General features: G+C 36.1%; 1 protein-coding gene across 1 annotated transcript; it reads right to left on the minus strand.

Moving 5' to 3' along the window:
- Nucleotides 1-688: 688 nt before the first annotated feature.
- LOC119634188 (chromodomain-helicase-DNA-binding protein 1) lies at nucleotides 689-18,174 on the minus strand. Its single transcript, XM_038028207.1, has 9 exons — nucleotides 17,640-18,174; nucleotides 7,217-8,179; nucleotides 7,044-7,153; nucleotides 6,827-6,979; nucleotides 2,704-6,719; nucleotides 2,195-2,627; nucleotides 1,860-2,126; nucleotides 1,686-1,799; nucleotides 689-1,629 (listed from the first exon to the last, which is right to left on the minus strand). The coding sequence occupies exons 1-9, from the start codon at nucleotides 17,646-17,648 to the stop codon at nucleotides 1,326-1,328; spliced, it is 6,369 nt and encodes a 2,122-aa protein (XP_037884135.1). The 5' UTR covers nucleotides 17,649-18,174; the 3' UTR covers nucleotides 689-1,325.
- Between the last annotated feature and the right edge of the window lie 1,710 nt (nucleotides 18,175-19,884).

Consider the following 19,884-nt stretch of genomic DNA (forward strand, 5'->3'; position numbering starts at 1 on the left):
GGAAAAAGACATACCTAAGAGAAAAGCCAAATCAGACATTTTACAATGAAAGGGCACGACAACGCTTATCGAACAATATTAAATGTAACACTAACGTGTCATTAGGAATTTTCCCTACTTGCTTCAGAGTCGCGCCTTACCTGCAAAATAAAATTTGCAATCTCTCCGTTTTTCGGTGGAAACGTATAAAAAAATATTAAGCCAGCTTTAAGGTAAATAGCAAATGTGTGTATATAAGGGAGCACAAACAAAAAAAAAAAGAAAAAGACACGCGAATGAATGTACATTTATTTATTTTCTTTTTTTTATTTCCTATAATTCTAGGTTATAAGATAGTTATTCTTTAAGTTCTTAACTGCTTCAAGTAAATTACGTAAAATTAGTGAATGCTGACTTTTTGTTTTTTTCTTTTTTTTTTACATTTTGTTTACTTCTTTAAACTTAGGGTTTAGAGTGTTTTATTTAAATGATATTTTTAATGTAATGTGTTTTATAATTATTCTGAGCATTAAAAAAGAAATTTTTTTCAATAATTTATTCATTTTTAAAAAAGTTGTCATACATTTTATAAATAATTAAAAGAAATAAAAAAATTCACATTTACAGTAATAGCTATATTTTCGTTTTTTTTTGTTTTTTTTTGTTTTTTTTTTTTTATTATTTTACAGAAGTTCTTTTTGTAATTGCATTTTTTTTTTTTTTTTTTTTCTTATATTGTTGTCTGTTTGAAATTAAGAGTTAAATAAAAACATAAAGTGAGTTTCAAATTGGAATTTTCCACATTCGTTCCATTCTAATATATGTATACACATAAAGATGATAAATTATTTTATGCATGATAAGTTTTAGACTGCTCTAAGAATGTATATATATATATATATATATATTCATGTATTTATGTATACATGTATATATATATATATATGTATACATATATATATATATGTATATATTTGTATATAGAAAAGGTTTTCTTAAATTAACTTAACACTTACTTTTTACAGCATTTTCCTCAAAGTTTCAAAAGCTAAATATTTTTCAAGTCCAAAAACAGTAAAAATAAAATTAATTGTAGCTAATTCGAAAAAGAAAAAAAAAAAAACAAACATTTAACAAATCCCTTGAATTAATTCTACGTCCCTCTAACAAAATCACTTATTTGTTCCATGCTTGGCTAGGATTCGTTTCAAGAATTAACCGAATAATGGAGAGGCGCAAAACTTCAACTATATATAAAAGCTGTGTAAAAATATCTGTACATAGAGGAGAAATGTCCTAAAAAAAAACGCAAGCAGGTATTTTGAACGCAGACATATTACAATGAATTATGTAGGTGGACCACGTCTATCATAGCCTTCGGTTATACCAATTCCCATTCCACTGGTATTCCCATTGTTGGATGCCGACGAATTGCCTGCACCGCTCCCACCTCGTCGATAGGAGTCCGCCACATAATGTTCCCTTGACCAATCACCGCCATGACTGTAACGCGGATCGCCCGACGCTAAAGGACGATACCCACCGTGAGGACCCATGCCTGGTGGCAAGACTCCATTTGCCATATAATAATTTGGCGGCATGTAATGATTGGCGTAGCCACCATGAGGCGGCATATGTGCCGGTGGATATCTGAGACGAAGATATTTAAACGCCTACGTTGGATGTATAAATTTTAAATAATTTACCTTCTTTTATCCATGCGGCGATCCCGGTCACGATCTCGGTGATCGCGACGATAACCACCACCACCACCACCACCACCACCATAACGGTCACGTTTGTAATCGGAATTTCCGTAACTGTAAATTCTCTCACGATATAAGAAATTAACGATCATTTTGTTCAATTTTTTTACTCACCGATCCCGACTATGCCCCCTCCAGCGTTCACTAGCACCACCTTCAACGTAAGGAGAGGAGTTATTGCGACCACAATCCATATTACCCATCCCACCTGAAGAATAGCCTCTTGGCGGTAAGCGGTTATTACCTAAATTTAAATGTCCGCGATTGTTAGGTGTTGATGGGGAATGTAGTGAAGAATTTCGACGATCATGATTCAAACTGTCATTGTTTCCGGGACTAAAGTAATCGTCACGGTAGCGACTTTTTCGTTCATCACGGTTTCTGTATAACAAACATACATAAAGTACTATAAGCCATTTTCCTTTGAAAATTTTTCAAACCATGCTTACCTTCCTCTATTCGCATCCATATTGAGGCGTTTAAAAGACATAGCTTTTAACTCTGCATTCATTGAGCCACCAATACCCACAGGAACCAAAGCTCCTAAATCATTTTCATCTCGTTTCCTTTTCAGAGGCGATATATCGGTTGCGCTCATACCCAGACGTTTATTTTTGTCTCCTTGGCCGCTAACACCTGGCTTTTCGTCAACTGTAGATGCATAGCGTTCAAATTTATCTTTATCTCGATCTTTATCTTTTTTCTTTTTCTTAAACGTTTTGCCTCCTTCGTTTACGGTTTCGCCATTTTGTGCCATGCGTTCATCTTTCATCCTTTTGGTAGGTGATTGGGAATTCGCTTTTGTGGAGGTTTTACCTCCGATTTCTTCGTCATTTTTCAGAGCGCTTTTATATAATTTAAACAATTTCTTGGCGTCAAATTCTAAGAGAACCATAGAAAGGAGGAAAACATATAATTATCATCGTTAATCGTTTTTCTTCAATTTTTGCAAGCCTACCTGTAAATTTGGACACAAAATACCATAAATTACTTCGCCATTCTTTCTTCTCAGGTTCTTTGTAGGCCTCAAGACAAATATCGATTTGCTTTCCTATGGATAATAGACATTCTCGCGTGTGTTTAATTTGATCTTGATTAGAAAGACTCGAATCAGGCCGATCTAAAGCTTTTAGAGCTTTCTTAACCGGTCTCATTTTCTCTTTGCACTCATTGAAAATGTTCGGATCTAAATCGCCTAACACATCTAACGCTCGTGGCTCGTTGTTGGCAGTAAAATGCATCGGTTTATTGCTGGAATCTGAAGTGCTAGGTTTTTTATTTCGAGAGCTTTTACTTGCTTCTTTATCTTTGTGAGTCCCATGTTTATGTTTTCTTTTAGTTGATATTGATGACATACTAACGTCGACATCATTCGAATTGCAATCCATTTCGCTATAGTCCGGCTTGGAACCATTCTCTCCCCTTCTTGACCGTCTTTCTCCTGTTGCTCCCGCCTCTGCGAGCGCGGACTGCGAAGCTTCATCGCCTTCTGATATGTTACGTGTTCTCCGTTCTGGTGTTGAATTATGCGTCGCATTGACGGACATATTCTTCGTTTCTGTTCTGGGCTTACGAGGCTTTCGTTGCTTGCCCGCTACACCTTTCTTCAGCTCTACACTTTTCTTAATAATCTTCAATAGGTATTCCGATCGTGACTGCAAATGCTTGGCCTGTGGTTTGCGAGCATCATTGAACAGCATCTTTTCGGTTAACTTGAGGCTTGGGTCCATTTTCATTTGTTCCCACGATCCAATGCCGTACTGATAAATGCCGCATAGTAATTTGGAGTCCTCTTCCACACCCCATTCCACGTCGAAGTTCGCAGGTCTTGTTTTAATATCGAGTGACCAAATGAGACGTTCATTGGCTGAGCTTGGCATTAATTCATTTAAGGGTTTCAATTCTTCTTCACATGCTAGGAGGGTTTTAGCGTTAAAGGAAACTCCACCGAGTTTAATCGAAAATGTGGCTCTGCTACGTCTTTGCTTGGAACCATTGTCATCAGTGTTGTCAACAGGCTTCTTTGAGTTGCTGATTTCCTCTTTATGCTCTTCCAAGAACTGGACACATCTGTCGTGAAGCATTTCGCCAATACGTTTCAACTCTGCCAAAGGCTTTTCCTGCAACTCCGCATCACATGCAATAGCCTCGAGACGCATCAACGGGGCAGGAAATTTCTTATAGGATTTAATAAAACGTCGTATTTCAGCATCAGTGAAACCGATTATTTTCTCCTTCATAGCTGGCCGCCCACGCTTCTTAGGTCTACCACCTTCGCCATCACCGCTGGCATCTGAGCCAACATCATAGTCAGAATCGTTACTGTCATCTGGCTGACCTTTTCTTGCAGATTCCTTTTTATTTGGCGTATCCGCTTGCTGTCCAGAGGCCGTTGTCTTTCGGCGTGGCGGCAAATATAAATCTTCCATTTCTTTGGCTTTTTCTTCGTCTTCCACAATTTTTCGATAATCCTCTGGTATTATGTCATCCCAGTCCTTAGTGTCTTCCTCCTGCTCCCCGGTCATCGCATTTTCGTTGTCTTTCGTAGTGGTATCAGGTTCTTCTTCGAAAGCTGCAATACTGGCAACTTTAAATGCGGATAACAAATCGTCACCTGGCATTTCGGGATCTTCATTGCGGGTTTCGGCTCGACGCAAAATCTCATCGATGTCACACACCAATTCCTCATCGTTGTCCTGTTCATCTTTAAACAACTCTTCTGCCCCAAATTTCAAAATGGCCGATAAGTCGTCTTTGTTGAATGGCGTGGTGTTAGTAGAACCACTACTACCCCTATCTAGGACGGTACGCCCAGTAGTGTCCATTCTCTGGATAACTAAATGATCCAAAACCATTTTCTGTTTGGCTCTTTCGACTATTTGCTCCTCCACAGAACGGGCTGTAACCAAACGATAGATATTCACTTGATTTTTTTGACCAATTCGATGAGCACGGGCCTGGGCCTGCAGATCATTTTGGGGATTCCAATCGGAATCGAAAATAATTACGGTATCAGCGGTTGCTAAATTTATACCTAACCCGCCCGCACGAGTGGAAAGAAGAAAGCAAAAATCCTGACTTCCTTCAGCATTAAAATGGTCCAAAGCTTGACGACGCATTTCGCCCTTTATGCTGCCATCCAAACGTTGAAAGGAGAAATGACGTTTCTGCAAATATTCAGCTAAAATGTCTAACATGCGCACCATCTGGGAAAATATTAGAACCCTATGACCTGTCTCTTTGAGACGGCACAAAAGTTTATCTAGAAGTACCAATTTTCCCGAACCCTTCAGCAACGTTTGTAAAGCCTCATCTTGTTGCATTCCCAACAATTCAAATTCGGATGGCCGAATTAGGGCCGCATGATTACAACATTTTTTTAGTTCAATTACTATATTCAAGAACGTTGATGTAGAACCACGTTTACCCTTCCGCAGAGCATCGAAATTTTTCGTTAATATCCATTTGTAGTACTGCTTTTGCAGAGCAGTCATTTCAACTCGTAATATTTGTTCAACTTTAGCGGGCAACGATTTCTCTACATCTTTCTTGACTCGACGTAGTATATACGGCTCAAGTTGTTGATGCAATTTGGTGTAACCTTTGTCGGCCGCATTACCATGCTCCAATTCGAAATCTTCCCAAGTTACAAATTTCTCGGGCATTATGAAATGCAGCAGTGCCCATAATTCTTTAAGAGAGTTTTGTAATGGAGTGCCGGTAATCAGCAATCTATGATTTGTGTCGAATTCTTTGAGGGACTTGTAGAGGAGAGAATCATCGTTTTTTAAACGATGAGCCTCGTCGACTAGCAGCGCTGCCCATTGCAAAGCACCCAAAAATATTTTATCTTTTAAAACAATTTCATATGTGGTGAGAATACAATTAAATTTCAGTCTTTTCGAACCATCGAAAGTCCACTCGTATTGACGTATCATTTCGCGGGATTTAACATCACCCAAATAGGTGACTACATTCATTTCAGGAGCCCAGAGATCAAATTCACGCTGCCACGCAGTCATTGTGCTTAACGGCACTACACACAAAAACGGCCCATACAAATGATGGATCTTGAACAGAGCATACAAAAAGCATATTGTTTGTATAGTTTTACCTAAACCCATCTCGTCGGCCAATATCACTGAATTTTCTTTACACCACGAGTGAAGAAGCCAATTCAGACCGTCCATCTGATAATCACGTAATGCCAGACATTCACTTAGAAAATCTGGTTGACTTTTGATTTTGTAAAATTTCGGACGATATTTAAGCACCTTGCAGTGGCGCGAAGGAGTACACTTAGACATTTCACGCTCTTCAAACTGATCAACGCAACGTTTCCATTTGCGAAACACTAAGGTTGCATCTTCCCAAGTGGCCTCTGAATACGGCAATGATTGCCATTTGCACAAATATTCACTAACGCCCTCCGGCTTAACGTTACGGGCTATGATTCGATCAACATTGTTGTAAGACTTGATTAAATCGTTTTGTAATTCTAATTTACATTCATAGTAATCAATATCTTCAGGCCCGGCGTACCTACGCCAATATTCTTGTTCTTGCTCCTTCTTAATAAAATTATCTAATTTTTTCATCCCTTTAACCTTTTGCTCGCGTAATGTATCCTCAGATTCCCACGTGTTGTGTATGTAAGACCAACCTTTCCATTTAATGAGATATTGCACTTCGGTATTTTGCAAATCAACTTCTCCAACACCATCGTTGGGATCAACCCCACTATCTTCAATAGCATAAATGGTTGTCTGATTACCAGTGCAACCTTTTTTGCCCTGACGTTTGGCTAAAATGCGTTCAATAGTTTCACACTTTTCTTCCTCCTCAGCAGCCAAAGTAGCCGCTTCCGCCTGACTCTCACCGTAATCCACCTCAACCAAATCTTCAGAATCAGTCTTTTCATCTTCTGAAGGTTCTTTATAGCTGACGGCTGCTGCAGCGCGCCGTGTGCCAAACCTAAACGTTTATGCAAAGGAAAGAAAAAAAAAAAAAAACCAATAAAACTTTTTTGAAATCTTTCTTGCAAAGTAAACATTCTTCTAAAATATTTTCAAATTCTCCACCTTTTGCTGTCTTCGCCGCTTTCTTCCGTTGATGGTGACTTCCTATTACGTTTTTGCTGCTGTTGTTTATGGTGCTTTAGGGGAGGCTTTCGTCTGGCGGGTAAAGAATCGTCACTATCATCATCGCTATCATCGCTTTCCTCAGAATTCCAACTATATTTAAAAGGATTGCTTTTATAATCAACCATTCTACAGACATATAAATACTTTTGATTACTTCTGTTTCTTTTTCTTTTTTCGGATGGGTTTCTTGATTTTTTCGGCAGTTGCGAGCTTGCGGGTTTGACGAGCCGGACGTGTGGGCTGATAATCATCTTCAGTGTCTTCCTGCAATGCCAGAAAATGAACCTCACCTGAATTCGTAATATTGATTAGTCAGCTATTACTTACACTGCTGGTGCTACTGCTCTCTGTAGGAGACTCCAAAGAAGAATTGGAGCTTTTAGCTGATTCGGCTGATTCTGAAGCCTCTTCATCGCCATCCTCTTCATCATAATCGGAATTTTGTGTTTTTACTGCTTCAGTCTCCGCGGCCGTCGTCGTCTTTTTCTCCAGGGCTTCTTCTGGTACCTTTTGCAGCGTAGTACACGTTTGAATAATATTGATGTTCTTGCAGGTTGTCGATTTTTTAGATTTTTCTTGTTCAGCACGGCCGTTATCACTGTTGGAAGAATCCTCGTCATTGCTGAGGTTGGAATCATCGGCATTGGAGTCTTCATGGGTATTGGCTGTACATGAGGTATTTTTATCTCTTGCGGCAGATGTAATTGTTGTGTTTGTGGCGACTGCGGTATTTTTAAGTCTGGCTTTTGTAATGTGACCACTAGTTTCGTAACGTCCAGCACGTTCACGTTTTCTAGTGCTACCATGATCATTTGATCGATGATTTTGCCGTTTACATCTGGCTGATTCTTCTTCTTCATTATCCTCACTATTGGACGAATTGCTTTCATTGCTGCTAACACTATCGCTGCTTTCGTTCTCATCCGAATAACCATTTGTTTTGGTGTCTTCTTGAGCATCCATAGCAGTGGGTGGAAGTCCAGCTTCTGAATTCTTTTGCGGATTTTGAGGTTGCTGTCGTTTTCGAATTTGTTGTTGTTGTTGATGCTGACGCTGATGATGCTGATGTGCATCCCGCGCATTCTCGTCATCGTTGTTTTCACGTTCCCGTTTTCTCTCAGGCGGCGTGGGCGAGCTACGTGGTCCGCTTGAATTTGATGAAGATGACAAGCTGTCTGAATCGGAATCGGATTCTGAGGAACTACCGCTAGCACTTCCTGAACCATGATGTTCTTCGCGGGTATCATCATTATCTCCCGATCCTATACTGTTAAAGGATTCATTGTGTTCCTAAAAAAATTGCTAATATTGAAAGCGATCTAAGCACAAAGATAAAATGTATAACAACCGAGCACTAAACGTCGTTCAATGCATATAAACTAGGAATGTCAAGAAGTTTGTAGGGTTTTTGAAAAACGAGTAAAAACACTATAGCGGAACACCATCCCCCATTGAATACCTTATGCCGCCCTACAGTTTTCCATCTATTGACTTTTCAAAAAAAATACGTTATATGGGCAGTGGCCAAAAAAGCGGTCCGGATCCGAACCATTGACAATAGCTTTCATCGTCACGTTAGTGTAGCAAATTTCATCGAAATATCTTCTGCAAGGTTAGGCAGACCAGATTCTGAATCGATCGGTATATTACATGTTTGCAAAAATGTTGATCATTTTTCCTTTGAAAGGCATTTCCATCATTTTCGAAACAAAATTATATTGATTTAGCAGCGATCCACCCACCGACCCATTTTCGCACTTCTTCAACTTTGCGGACCCACGTGCCAGCTAAGCCACGTTACACTGAGTGGAAAAAGTGGTAACCAAGAGGCGACATGTCTAGTGAGTACGCTGGGTGTAGCAGAACAATTCCCATCCGAGCAGCAAAAGTGTATCCTGGACAACTCTTGCAACAAGTGGTCAAAAATGGCATTTTCGGTAAATTCGGTCATGTCGCCACTTTTAAACCGTTGAAAGCAAAACCGACGATTGAAATATAATGGAACGTCATTACCATACGCCTGTAAACGTGTTTGTTTGGTTTTGGTAGCAGATTTCTTCAAATAAACAACAAAAGCAATGAATTTGGAAGAATTTGCTCCATGATTAGTGTCAGCATATGCTGAATAAATCAATAATATTAAATGCAAAACTGTTTCTTTATGTGGAGGAAGGTCGAAACCAACGAATTCAAACGTTATGCACACCGACGTTTCCCATCTCTTAATCATTTTTATTTGCAAAATTAGCTGAACTAAATTTTTGTAAACACCTAATAAAAGATGAATCTATCTCAAGTCCCTCTCCATGCTACACACGTCCGCAAAAACTTAATATATCTTTGTAATACAAATGGTGTAGGGTACAATATAGTTTTATAAACGGGCTACATGAGTTTTGACCGCCAAAGAATAATTGATACATTAATTTTGCCAAAATGTTTGCAAGATCTAGCAAGAAGTAGCTTTGGGAAGCATTTACATTCTTAATCAATATATCAAATTCTGAATCAATTTGAATATGTCGGTGTGTATAATGTAACGTAATGGTAGACATTCCCATGGTCATAAAAATGAAGATATAGATTGGTTTGAAACATTTAAACGACCCACATTGCACATTGGTATTGGAAATGGACTCGTTACTTACATGTAAATTGCTATAATATAATAAAACAGAAAACATCTGCAATGCTTACGTAACATTCTGAAGTATTTCTTGTCTTTTTTTTTGCGATTCTTTTAAGAAAAATGTGGGTGGATATAAAAAATGTAGTAACCGAAGAACATAAATTTCTTATTTGCTTTCTTTTAATTTTTATGCGACAGCGTCACTCTAGAAAGACTTTCGAAATCGCTACAATTTTCAGGTCTATCTTATCTATTACTAAAAAAATCAATCTTCAATCGCCATTCTCTCAAAATCTTTTTTTTAAGTCTGTGAACATGATCGGAAATGATACTCAGCATCGACGCCGTAAGGGAGCTAATGCTAACGTCTATAGCTAAGTGATTTACTGAGCTCTTCAAAATACACTTTTGTTTCCTGAACGATCTTATCCTTTGAATTAAGTCCGTTTTCATACACATAGATACTGTAATGGCTGTAGATTAGATGAGGAGAGTGCGTTGAATGTTGCGATCTATGCCATTCTGCCATTGCAGTCGTCCGTCTTCATGGTTTTGTTTCATTGGGCGTAAACGCGAGAGCCATAGAATATTCAATATTTTTTTTTTTCATCTTTTCTGATTTAACCACCCAGAGAAGCTCAATATCATCATCGCTATCCACACGACCTGCTTTAAAATCTGTAATCCACTGAGAAAAAGTTCTCACAACACTTTTAACCCTTAAATGCATAGTGATGTAGATACGCATCGTATGTTTAAAACGCCATATCTCATTATACACCTGTGACAATTTTCATTGTTGGCGCCTTATTTGAGTCGGGTGTTACGACTTACGAGTATTTATATAAAAAGTAATAAAAACGTACCGGAAAAATTGCTTTCATATAGAAACAGATTAACGAGTAATATTTATACCTTTGCGATAAATGATAAATTTATGCAAGAAAAATGCCGTTTTTTTGTGATATTAAAACACATCAATATGCACAATCGATTCTACATAAGTTCACCGAACCTAAATTTATTTTACGAAACGTGTATTACTTATATTTATTACTATTGTCGTGGCTTTTTTAAGGAGTTGTATTCTTTCCTTTTAAAAATCATATAATTACAGTGTAGATGAATAATTTTCACACTAATTGCTTACTCGTACTTCAACTCGCTTTTATTTTTATTTTATGAAAAACATTTTCCGTGGGATGATCGAAATCACGTTCATCTGCACATGATCAGATCTGTAATAGATCATTTCATTTATATCCATAGAACATTTTCATCTATATCCATAGATCATCGCCTCTCAACAGATGAACAAATGTTTTCAACAAAAATGCAATACAACGAAACAATATTTGCCAAGTAAGGTTCTATAAGCGAAGCTACAAGCCACTTCTCTTATTTAGTCTCATGGGATACGCATACCGTTTCAAAGTGTTCTTCGGACAAGAAGACAAAAGAAATAGAACGGCAGATGAGCGACATTTGGGAGTCAGCAATAATGTCGTTTTACAATTAGCTAGAGTGATACTAAGAGGGAGGAATCACATAGTGTTTTTCGATAATTCTTGCACATCGTTACTCCTGGAATACATTTATCGAAACAAGAGTTCCATTGTGTCGGAATTGTACAACAGCAAGCGGAATTGTCGTGAGCAAGAAGGATCTAATGAAGATGAAGTAACTTATGAAAAAAGGAATTTCTCTCCATGATGGTGTTGACTTTTCAGCGACGGTGTGGAAAGACAACAAGGCTGTTCCTTTGTTGTCTACTTATATTGGCTTGCAATGCGCAGACAATATCCACCAATATGGTAAGAGGCTAAAACATATGATTATAATATGCATATGAATGGACTGGATTTGTTGGATCGCTACTTAGCTCGCTTTCGCATGCGTCAAAAACCGTAAATGGTACGTCCGCCTTTTCTATCATCTATTGGTGCCATTTTTTCTGAAAAAAAATCTATTGCAGAAGGGAATTCAAACAAACCACTGTCAAATCTTCATTAGCTCCGCAATGATTTGGCTGATGCTCTTTGCAATGTGGAATCTCCTATAAACTGCTACAAAACTGGTCGACCTAGGAATGATTTATTAGAGCGCAATGTACAGACGAAAAAACCTAAAGCGTCATCTCATGAATGTACGAAAAGACGACGTTGAAGACTGGTTCAGATAAAGGTGTAAAATTGCATTATGTAAGGGTGTCCTACACTGATCACGTAGCAAATGCAAAACAAAATTCCTTTATGTTCAAACGCTAAAAATAATTGTTTCATGGCTTTTCATGTTTTCAAAGTAATGGAAGGTATTATTTACGTACGCCGCAGATTTGTCGAACTCAAGAAGTGTTTGTTTATGGTGACGTCGAAATACATCAATTAATTTTTTTTTTTTCAAAATTAACGAAACATTGTTGTATGATTTTCTTTTTTTTTTACAAATATTTTCCATTGCCTACAGCCAATTGCCGGTTAATTTAAGACTGAAGTCTTAAAGGACTAGCATCTAAAGATATTGGCTTTATCGCACTTGAGAATTTAACTCATGTCCATTGAGTTGTCAGACGAGACTCTTTGCTTACTCGGTTGTTCAGGCAGACATAGTATCAAATAAAAAAACTAATTTTGAAAAATATTAAACAAACTGACCATGGCCGTCTACCCCTCACCGCTTCGCCTAATAGGGTTATTCATTCATTTTCGAAATAATACACCAAAAATTATGCATCATTTTTATGTATAATAAATGCACTATTTTCATGAAAGTCCTCATATTGCAGGCTGGCTGCCAAAATGTCACCTGACACGACTCGAATACAATAAACTTAATTTGCTTGTTGATGATTTTATCACTTTTCACCTGTTTCCGCCATATGGACTTTGCCGCTAAATGAGACGCCCTACTCTACATGCGCCGCTTTGGTCAAATTTTTATCATAAAGTATTAAACACTAAACCTTTTTGCTAAAGGGCTCTTACTATTTGTGAGATGATGATTGATCATCAAAAAAACTTACCTAGGATGGGACATGAAATGTTGAAAATTACACATTTTTAAAAGATTTAGTTTTCCTAGCAACAATTATGTGAAAGGAGACCAAAAAATATTGTCCCATAGTATCAACATTGTTTACAGCTAAAAATGCCAAAATACGATTATTCAACAATTTTCATCAAGGAATTTCGAAAATTGCAATTTTTCGCATTTTTCAAAATAAGGCGTTATAAAGGCAGTGGCCAAAAATGTGATCCGATTCGAACCTTAGCGATCGAGGGATTGGCCTTAGTCTAAAGCAGTCGATCAATCAATACACCGAATTTCATCAAAATGTCTTTAAAATAACGACCTACGGGTTTAACACAAGAATACATGGACAGACATGATCTATCTTAAATCCTTCTGGGTATTGCGTATAATGGCACAAAGGGACAAGAAAAGTGAAAGAAGGATGTCCTCCGTATTTCATTCCATTTCTATTACTATCAACTATAAAGCCATGCCCCTATTACCTAGTTACATACCATGTAATCATCTTGCTCCATAAAGTCCGTAATCATCAATTCGTACCAGCAACAATATATACCTTGTGAGTTTAGCAGTCCGGTCAATTTTCTTCTAAACGTATTGAATGAATAATCGATGGATTTATGACTCAGTGGTAACGCATTCCAATATCTAGTGGTAGTCTAGTAATATGAAAGAGTATCTATTCGATTTAGGGAACTGTAGTCGTTCAATTAAAAGACCTCAATTAAAAGTATTTATTTAGATATTCGAAGGAGAACTGCTGGAGTTATGTCGCTTGACGCTTTGAAATATCGTCTTTTAAGAAAAACACCTTAAAAGTTTTAATAAGTGTTATTATAAATGTTATTTTATTACAATAAATGTCTTATTATATTTTTCCATTCAAAACCGTAGAACAGCCCTTGCAAGATCATTCTGCCTTGTCACGATTTTATCCTCGAAATAGCGCCTCCAGCTGCATGTGTAAGCGACAGAGTTGCACGTTTGACACAGTGGAAACACATTCCAAACATATCTGCTAATGTATTAAAGAAATTAGAAATCAACAGCCAAGACATTGATTCTCTTCACCCCGTAAGTGTTTTCTTAATGCTTGGACAATTCAAGGGAAGAAGTCTCTCTCATATAATGAATTTTTTCCACACTTTTTCAAAAGTTTGCACTACTAAAGCCAACAAAAAAGTTTGGTTTTTTAATTTTACAGTGGGTTCTCCCCTTAAGACGTTCATCTACAATTAGCGTAAAACGAAATTTTACAAAATAGGGCTAGAAAATGTTACACCCCCTAGCTTACAACTTTAGGATTTTTCGAAATATATCTTTATAATACACATGTCCCAGTATCTAGCTTTAACTAAATCGGACCATAGGGTCATCGAAACTGGTGGAAAACCCAAGAAAGATTTTCGTTTTCTTCTATTTCCCCTGTTCGTGGCGGCTAAAAGAGAAATGAGGAAGGGAAAGAGATAAAGAAGCACCAGCAGGCTACTGGATGCGTGCCCAGTCGGTACGTTTTATTTGTCTACCGACTAAGTTCTGCATTGAGATTTGAACCGGCGCAAACAGACCTACTGGTAGACGAGACTGTTGCCTACTCGGCTCCTCATCTGGGGAATATAACATACGATGCGTCATAGGGATTAAGCGAATATATTGCAAGGACAAAAATCGTACACTAGTACCAACAGACACTAACGGAGCATCTATTAGGTTTCAAAAGAATTTGTTATTAAAATTGAAAGCTTACTAAAAACGCGAAATACAATAAATTATAATTTAAAATACTGCTCTTCTCAAGCCAATTTGTCGTACAAAATACCCATTCTTTCTAGACTTTTAATGCGAGGTTCAAAATCCATTCAAAATTCTTGTTCATGTATTGCAATCGTCTCGTGATGGCCGCCATTGCTCTTCTTAGTAACGTTCTCTTGTAGTGGTTTAGTGTGTTTGGAACAATCCATATCTCCAAATGAAAGGGTCAGGAATATTCAAATTTACAGTCCATGTTGATATTTTTCCTGACTAAAGGAATGATTTTTTATAACCCCATATCGTATCGTATCACAAATCACTATTCAACAGCATCTTCTTGGAAATTAACGAGGAACATAACGCATTTAACGTTTACCACAGATTCCTAAATTTTCGAAAAATGTCTTGTATAAAAACCAAATCCTTTTCACGTGCAGGAATGAAAGGTTTTTCCAAGACGATGCAATACTAGGTCTTCTCTTGAAAATTCTTTAAAACTGAATGACAGACTCGATAAAAAAATTTGATTGATTTCAATTTTTGGAATTATTATTGAGAAAGACACTAAAAAAGCACGTCCTAAGAAAAAAAAAAAAAGTATATATATATATATATAAATGCGTTTCTAGGTCGTTAGGGTTTACAGGTGCTTTTTAAAGTAAACACGGCTTTTTCGAACATCAACGATACGTTTCGAGCTCATCTAGCACCACTGAAGGTTGTGTTTTGAAGAAGGCCTTTCTACTTCAGACGCAATGTTTTGTAAATTTATGGTTTAATATTTTCTTCTTTAAATTTCAAAAAAATTATTAAGTCGGACGAATATGACAGATGTTCAAATTTCATCCGATTCAGATAAATGGTTTTTTAGAATGTAACGTTTGTTTTTCTTCGGGGTTTCGTAATTCGGAATTCGAATTCGTTTCGGCGGCACTTCGTGAAAAATCCAAATTTTATCAATACTTAGCAAATTGCCCAATAAATCATGCATTTCGGCGATACCCAATTCAATGCCAAGTCTTCATTATCTTGTTCACTAAATCACAAGCTTGGATAACCACTTCGTCCAATCTTTTGCGAACATAAGACTTATCTTTTTTCGAATAAACTTGTTGGTTTGGTACTAGCGTTCACTTGCAAACGCCTGCAAAAAATCTCAAATCAAGGTATATATACCAGCTGAGGAAAACCGTTCTTTGGTTCATATTTTTCCGCTAGAGGCGCTGCACATGCGTTTATCGTTCAAAGTATATAGTTCCTATGTTAAATTTCAAATATCAAGATCGAAAGTCCCCCTTTAGTTAAAATCATCATTAATTTGTCAACTATATAACATATCGATTTTTATTTAGTACGAATATTTTTTTTTTTTTTGGTATGTTGAACAGAGATGTACGAATGTTACCCACTTCAAAATTGTAATGGTCAAGATCACCGCGTGGGCATATTTTTAAACTCTCTGCACTTCCGCCTTATAAAATTATACGCTCTACCACTACTACTATCAAACAGGTACAAGTGTAGAAGTTGATCATTGATCGATTTAAGATCACACATTTCACTTAAATTTTTGTTGTTCCCAACTTTGTGTATAGAAATTGGATGAAGGTGCCTTTGGAAGACATTGGCTTGAAAAGACAAAAAAGACAGTTTCAAGAACCATCCAAAATTTAATTTCTAATCGATTTAGCATTTACTTCATTATTTATTTTAAATGTTAGATGTCCGAAAGTCTTTTTAAAAAATAGTAAACATCTTCCGCTTTAACAAGTGGGCTTGATGCTCCCCATTTTATAACGTTTTAATGAAAATTTGATCACCACGATATCGAGAAGTCTTATAAAAAATTCAAATTGTGGAGCCTTGAACTATTTTAGAAATGTTAACTTACTATGTTAAACTCCTTTTGTTTCTTTTCATGTTTTCTTAATTAGAGTGCTGTTTTATTTAAGCGCATTCATATTGATGACTAGTCCTTCAAGGATCTTTAATAGTTTAGGGAAAAAGGACCAATATATTCGCTTTCATGATCCAATCTCTCCCTTTAAAATTGCACTACATTTTAGAAATATATAAATGCTTAAGCAACGCCGTTTCCATAAGAACTCATGTGAACATTGTGTTATTGTATTAGAAGTAAATGATCCTTAAACGCATTCCGTATATGTTATAAATTTCTTTTCAAGTTATAATAAATGCACTTCATTATGCCTGCACAATACAACGGTGTTTATATGGGAATATTTCGAATATAGCTTAAGATTGCCACTTAAAATCCTCCCTAGCATCCAAATATAGCCCACACATGCGAAATTTTGAACCAAAATTCTCCAAAATTTTTGGAAGACTTTCGAGAAGATTAGGTTTCAAAGCCATTAAACCGATCCTATAAGAACCACTTCAAATTTAGGCGATCGAAGAATGAAAAAGTGAAAGAATCCTCTCAAGATCTAATGAAATCTTTCGGAAACGGCTGCAATTTGTTAGAAAATCGCCAAATTTATTGAAAACAATTGAATATGTTAAAAAAACAGTGCTTGGAAATGAGAAGAGCATACACAAATCCTTCGGAAACTGTAAAAATGATGTAAAATACTCAATATTCGCAGAATTCCTTTAAAACTCTAGATTCTAGAGAAGATTTCTTCACGTTCTTTTCAAATTTGGGTTCAATTTATCCAAAAAAAAATGATAGAACATAACTTTATAGTATTTTTTTTTTTAATCGTTAGGAAAGTCCCCAATTTACACTAATTTGCCGTCATAGTCCTCGGAAAGCCTTTGAAAAACCAAAAAATCTTGAAAATTCCAAATGATGGACCATTTGAAAAATTTTCCATACAATTTGTGGTTACGTAATCAATGAAAATTTTTGAAAAAACTATCATTTTTACAGAAAAGATACAAATTTTTACACAATTTTGGTCAGAATTCGTGATAATGCAATGAAAACATTGGATTTTAAGTTAAAATTGCAAAAATGGGTACCTAATGGATTTCCAAATTTTCCACATCTTCAGGATCGTTGACGTATCTAGAAACGAAATCCACCGAGAAAAGTGTGAAACAATTAAGATTTTATTGAAAATTTCGCATTTTTTAAAACTATCTTCATTAATTGTTTACAAGCCAAAAAGTTAAGATATAGTCTCAATTGAGACACCTGGCTTTTCCGTTTGATTTCTGCCACACCCATGGTCCGGAAAACGTGGAACTAACTCCAAATTATTGTAGAACGTTTATAGATGGAGAAATCGAGAATTTTCAAAATATTTACATTTTAAACCGCCAAAAATAACAATTTTTAATAAAGTATCACATATACAGAACACTCACCTGGTTCATGATATTTTTCACGCTGCATTCGCTTTATTCTTATTGCAGACATTAAATACACACTAAATTCTAAAAATTTCTAATAATTTTTCAGAAAAATTCACTTTTTGAAAAAATTAAAATTTTTTTTCTCCAACTCAACACAAAAAAAATTTCACGTCGTTCTTGTCTCCCATTCACAAGTCATTTGTCGAAAGTCGCCATTTTGTTTTCTCATACAAGCACTTTTCGACACAGAGTTACCAGTGTTGCGTTCGATACTTTACAGGGTTCGCCAGCAAACTACATTTTTCGAACATCATGCAAAAGTATGCACTCACACAAGCATATTTATAAATGGTCTCATGACATATTTCTCAAATTTCAAAAGTCTTTTCTAAACGAAAACATGTTTTGTTTTCTAATATTTCAATTCACCAGCCAGCACAAGTCACAGTTTTACTAGTTAAAATCAATATTAATTATTTAAAAAACCAAACTTCTTCGATTTTACTATTTTTTCACCAGCTTGCATCGAACCATTGTAGCCATTTTGTGTAGTTACGAAACAAAGCTACCAGATTGAAGAATCGAAAGCGTTTACGTCGAATCCACACAAATTCTTTTTTCTCGCATATTAAGCTTTGCAATTATTATAATTCGAACACATTGAAATTAACGACTATGTGCGCATAAAAAGTTTCAGGCGTATAAGATGCTCAACATTTTGGTAGATCATGAGGTTTTTGCCTACATTGACGCAACGCATTTTACAAAAGATGAAATACGCACGCATAAACAAGATATAAATGGCCATTTTTTGAAGTTGGTTTTTCCATCGTGTGAAAGTTGGTTTGATATTTTAAGGTTTACACAGTATTTTGATTTACATATTGTTTTAGTGTAAATTAAATTATTTTATGAAAACATTGTTACGCAAATGATATATGTGATAAAACGAATATGAATAAAAGGTGGTAGTAAAATTGTTCTGTCATCTGCAAATGTTGCAAATACAATCTTATCAGGAATCAGAAAATCGGAAGTGTAATCTAGTATTGGGATTAATGCATTTCCCAAGTTTTATTATTACGATAATTTTTTTTGGACTAATGAAGTAAATTTTTAGAGTAAAAATAAAAAAAATTGACTACTGGCTTTATAGGCTGTCGGCTCTGTTTCAGAAAAGAAAATTAAATATAGAGTCTAGTAGATTTAGTAAAGTAATACATTTTTTATTTTGTAAATAAATGTACATGGTATGGACTTAAATTTTGCCGCATCACTTGGTTATATCGCTCGCCTGCTCTCTAGTGCACTTGACATTTGAACACGCAACCATTGAGTTGTCAGTCGCAATTCTGTACGCTCTCCAGTATTTGGGTTTTTCCTGAAGCCATAATTTGCTGTTTGGTTTGCGGAGACAGCGAAATGTTGCAGGAAAAATCCAACAAAAACCCAAAGACCTTTAAAACCACTGTTGCGGGAAATTTTTAGGAGAACTGTTAAACTCATTTGCGATCCTTGCGACTTTTCCGCATCCAGAAACACTCCGCTGGAGTAAATCGTGATTGCTCGCAGTTTACTATGCTTATTTCTGAATCCGGTTGCTACTGAAGAGCATTTTTTTTTTCAGAACTGGCAGTAAACTTTGCAAATATATTCTTTCAAATATTTCAATGAATGTTACCAATAAATGGATTGGAAAGTGGACTCAACCGGAATATGTACTTGCCGAACAAAAGCTTTGTGTGCGTTTTCAATGTGGATCCTTCCGGCATAAAATATTTGCTTTTTTCATTCCGTGTACACAAATATATGCATGAATGTCCTGGCTTATCACATTATTTGGGAAGTAAAAATATAAACAAACACTATGGTTTCAAAGTCAGTAATAAGGAAACACAAAAGCGATATATTTTATAAACGAAAAAATCAAATCGTATAATACAACAGGCGTTATTGATATGTTTTAAGCAAAGAAGAAAATTTAAATACAATTTCTGGAATTTGATTACAACGTTGAAATAAATCATCTTTATTTCTTTTAGTTCTTCGTAACGTATTTTTATTTGTTTGTTTACATATAAAAGACGTTACAAGTAGTCAATCTTGCGAAGTAAAAACTTAAGCCAATTGTCGTGGTTTTTAAAATATTCAAAATAAATGTCAATGCCCGGTTAACGCCCGCGTGCTCTTTGTGTTTTCGACTGAAATCACTTAAAATATTTTTGCTGACTACTAAAGATTGAGTTCTGAAGATGGT

This window comes from Glossina fuscipes, unplaced genomic scaffold, assembly GCF_014805625.2.
Source record: "Glossina fuscipes isolate IAEA_lab_2018 unplaced genomic scaffold, Yale_Gfus_2 2, whole genome shotgun sequence".
Lineage (NCBI taxonomy): Eukaryota > Metazoa > Arthropoda > Insecta > Diptera > Glossinidae > Glossina > Glossina fuscipes.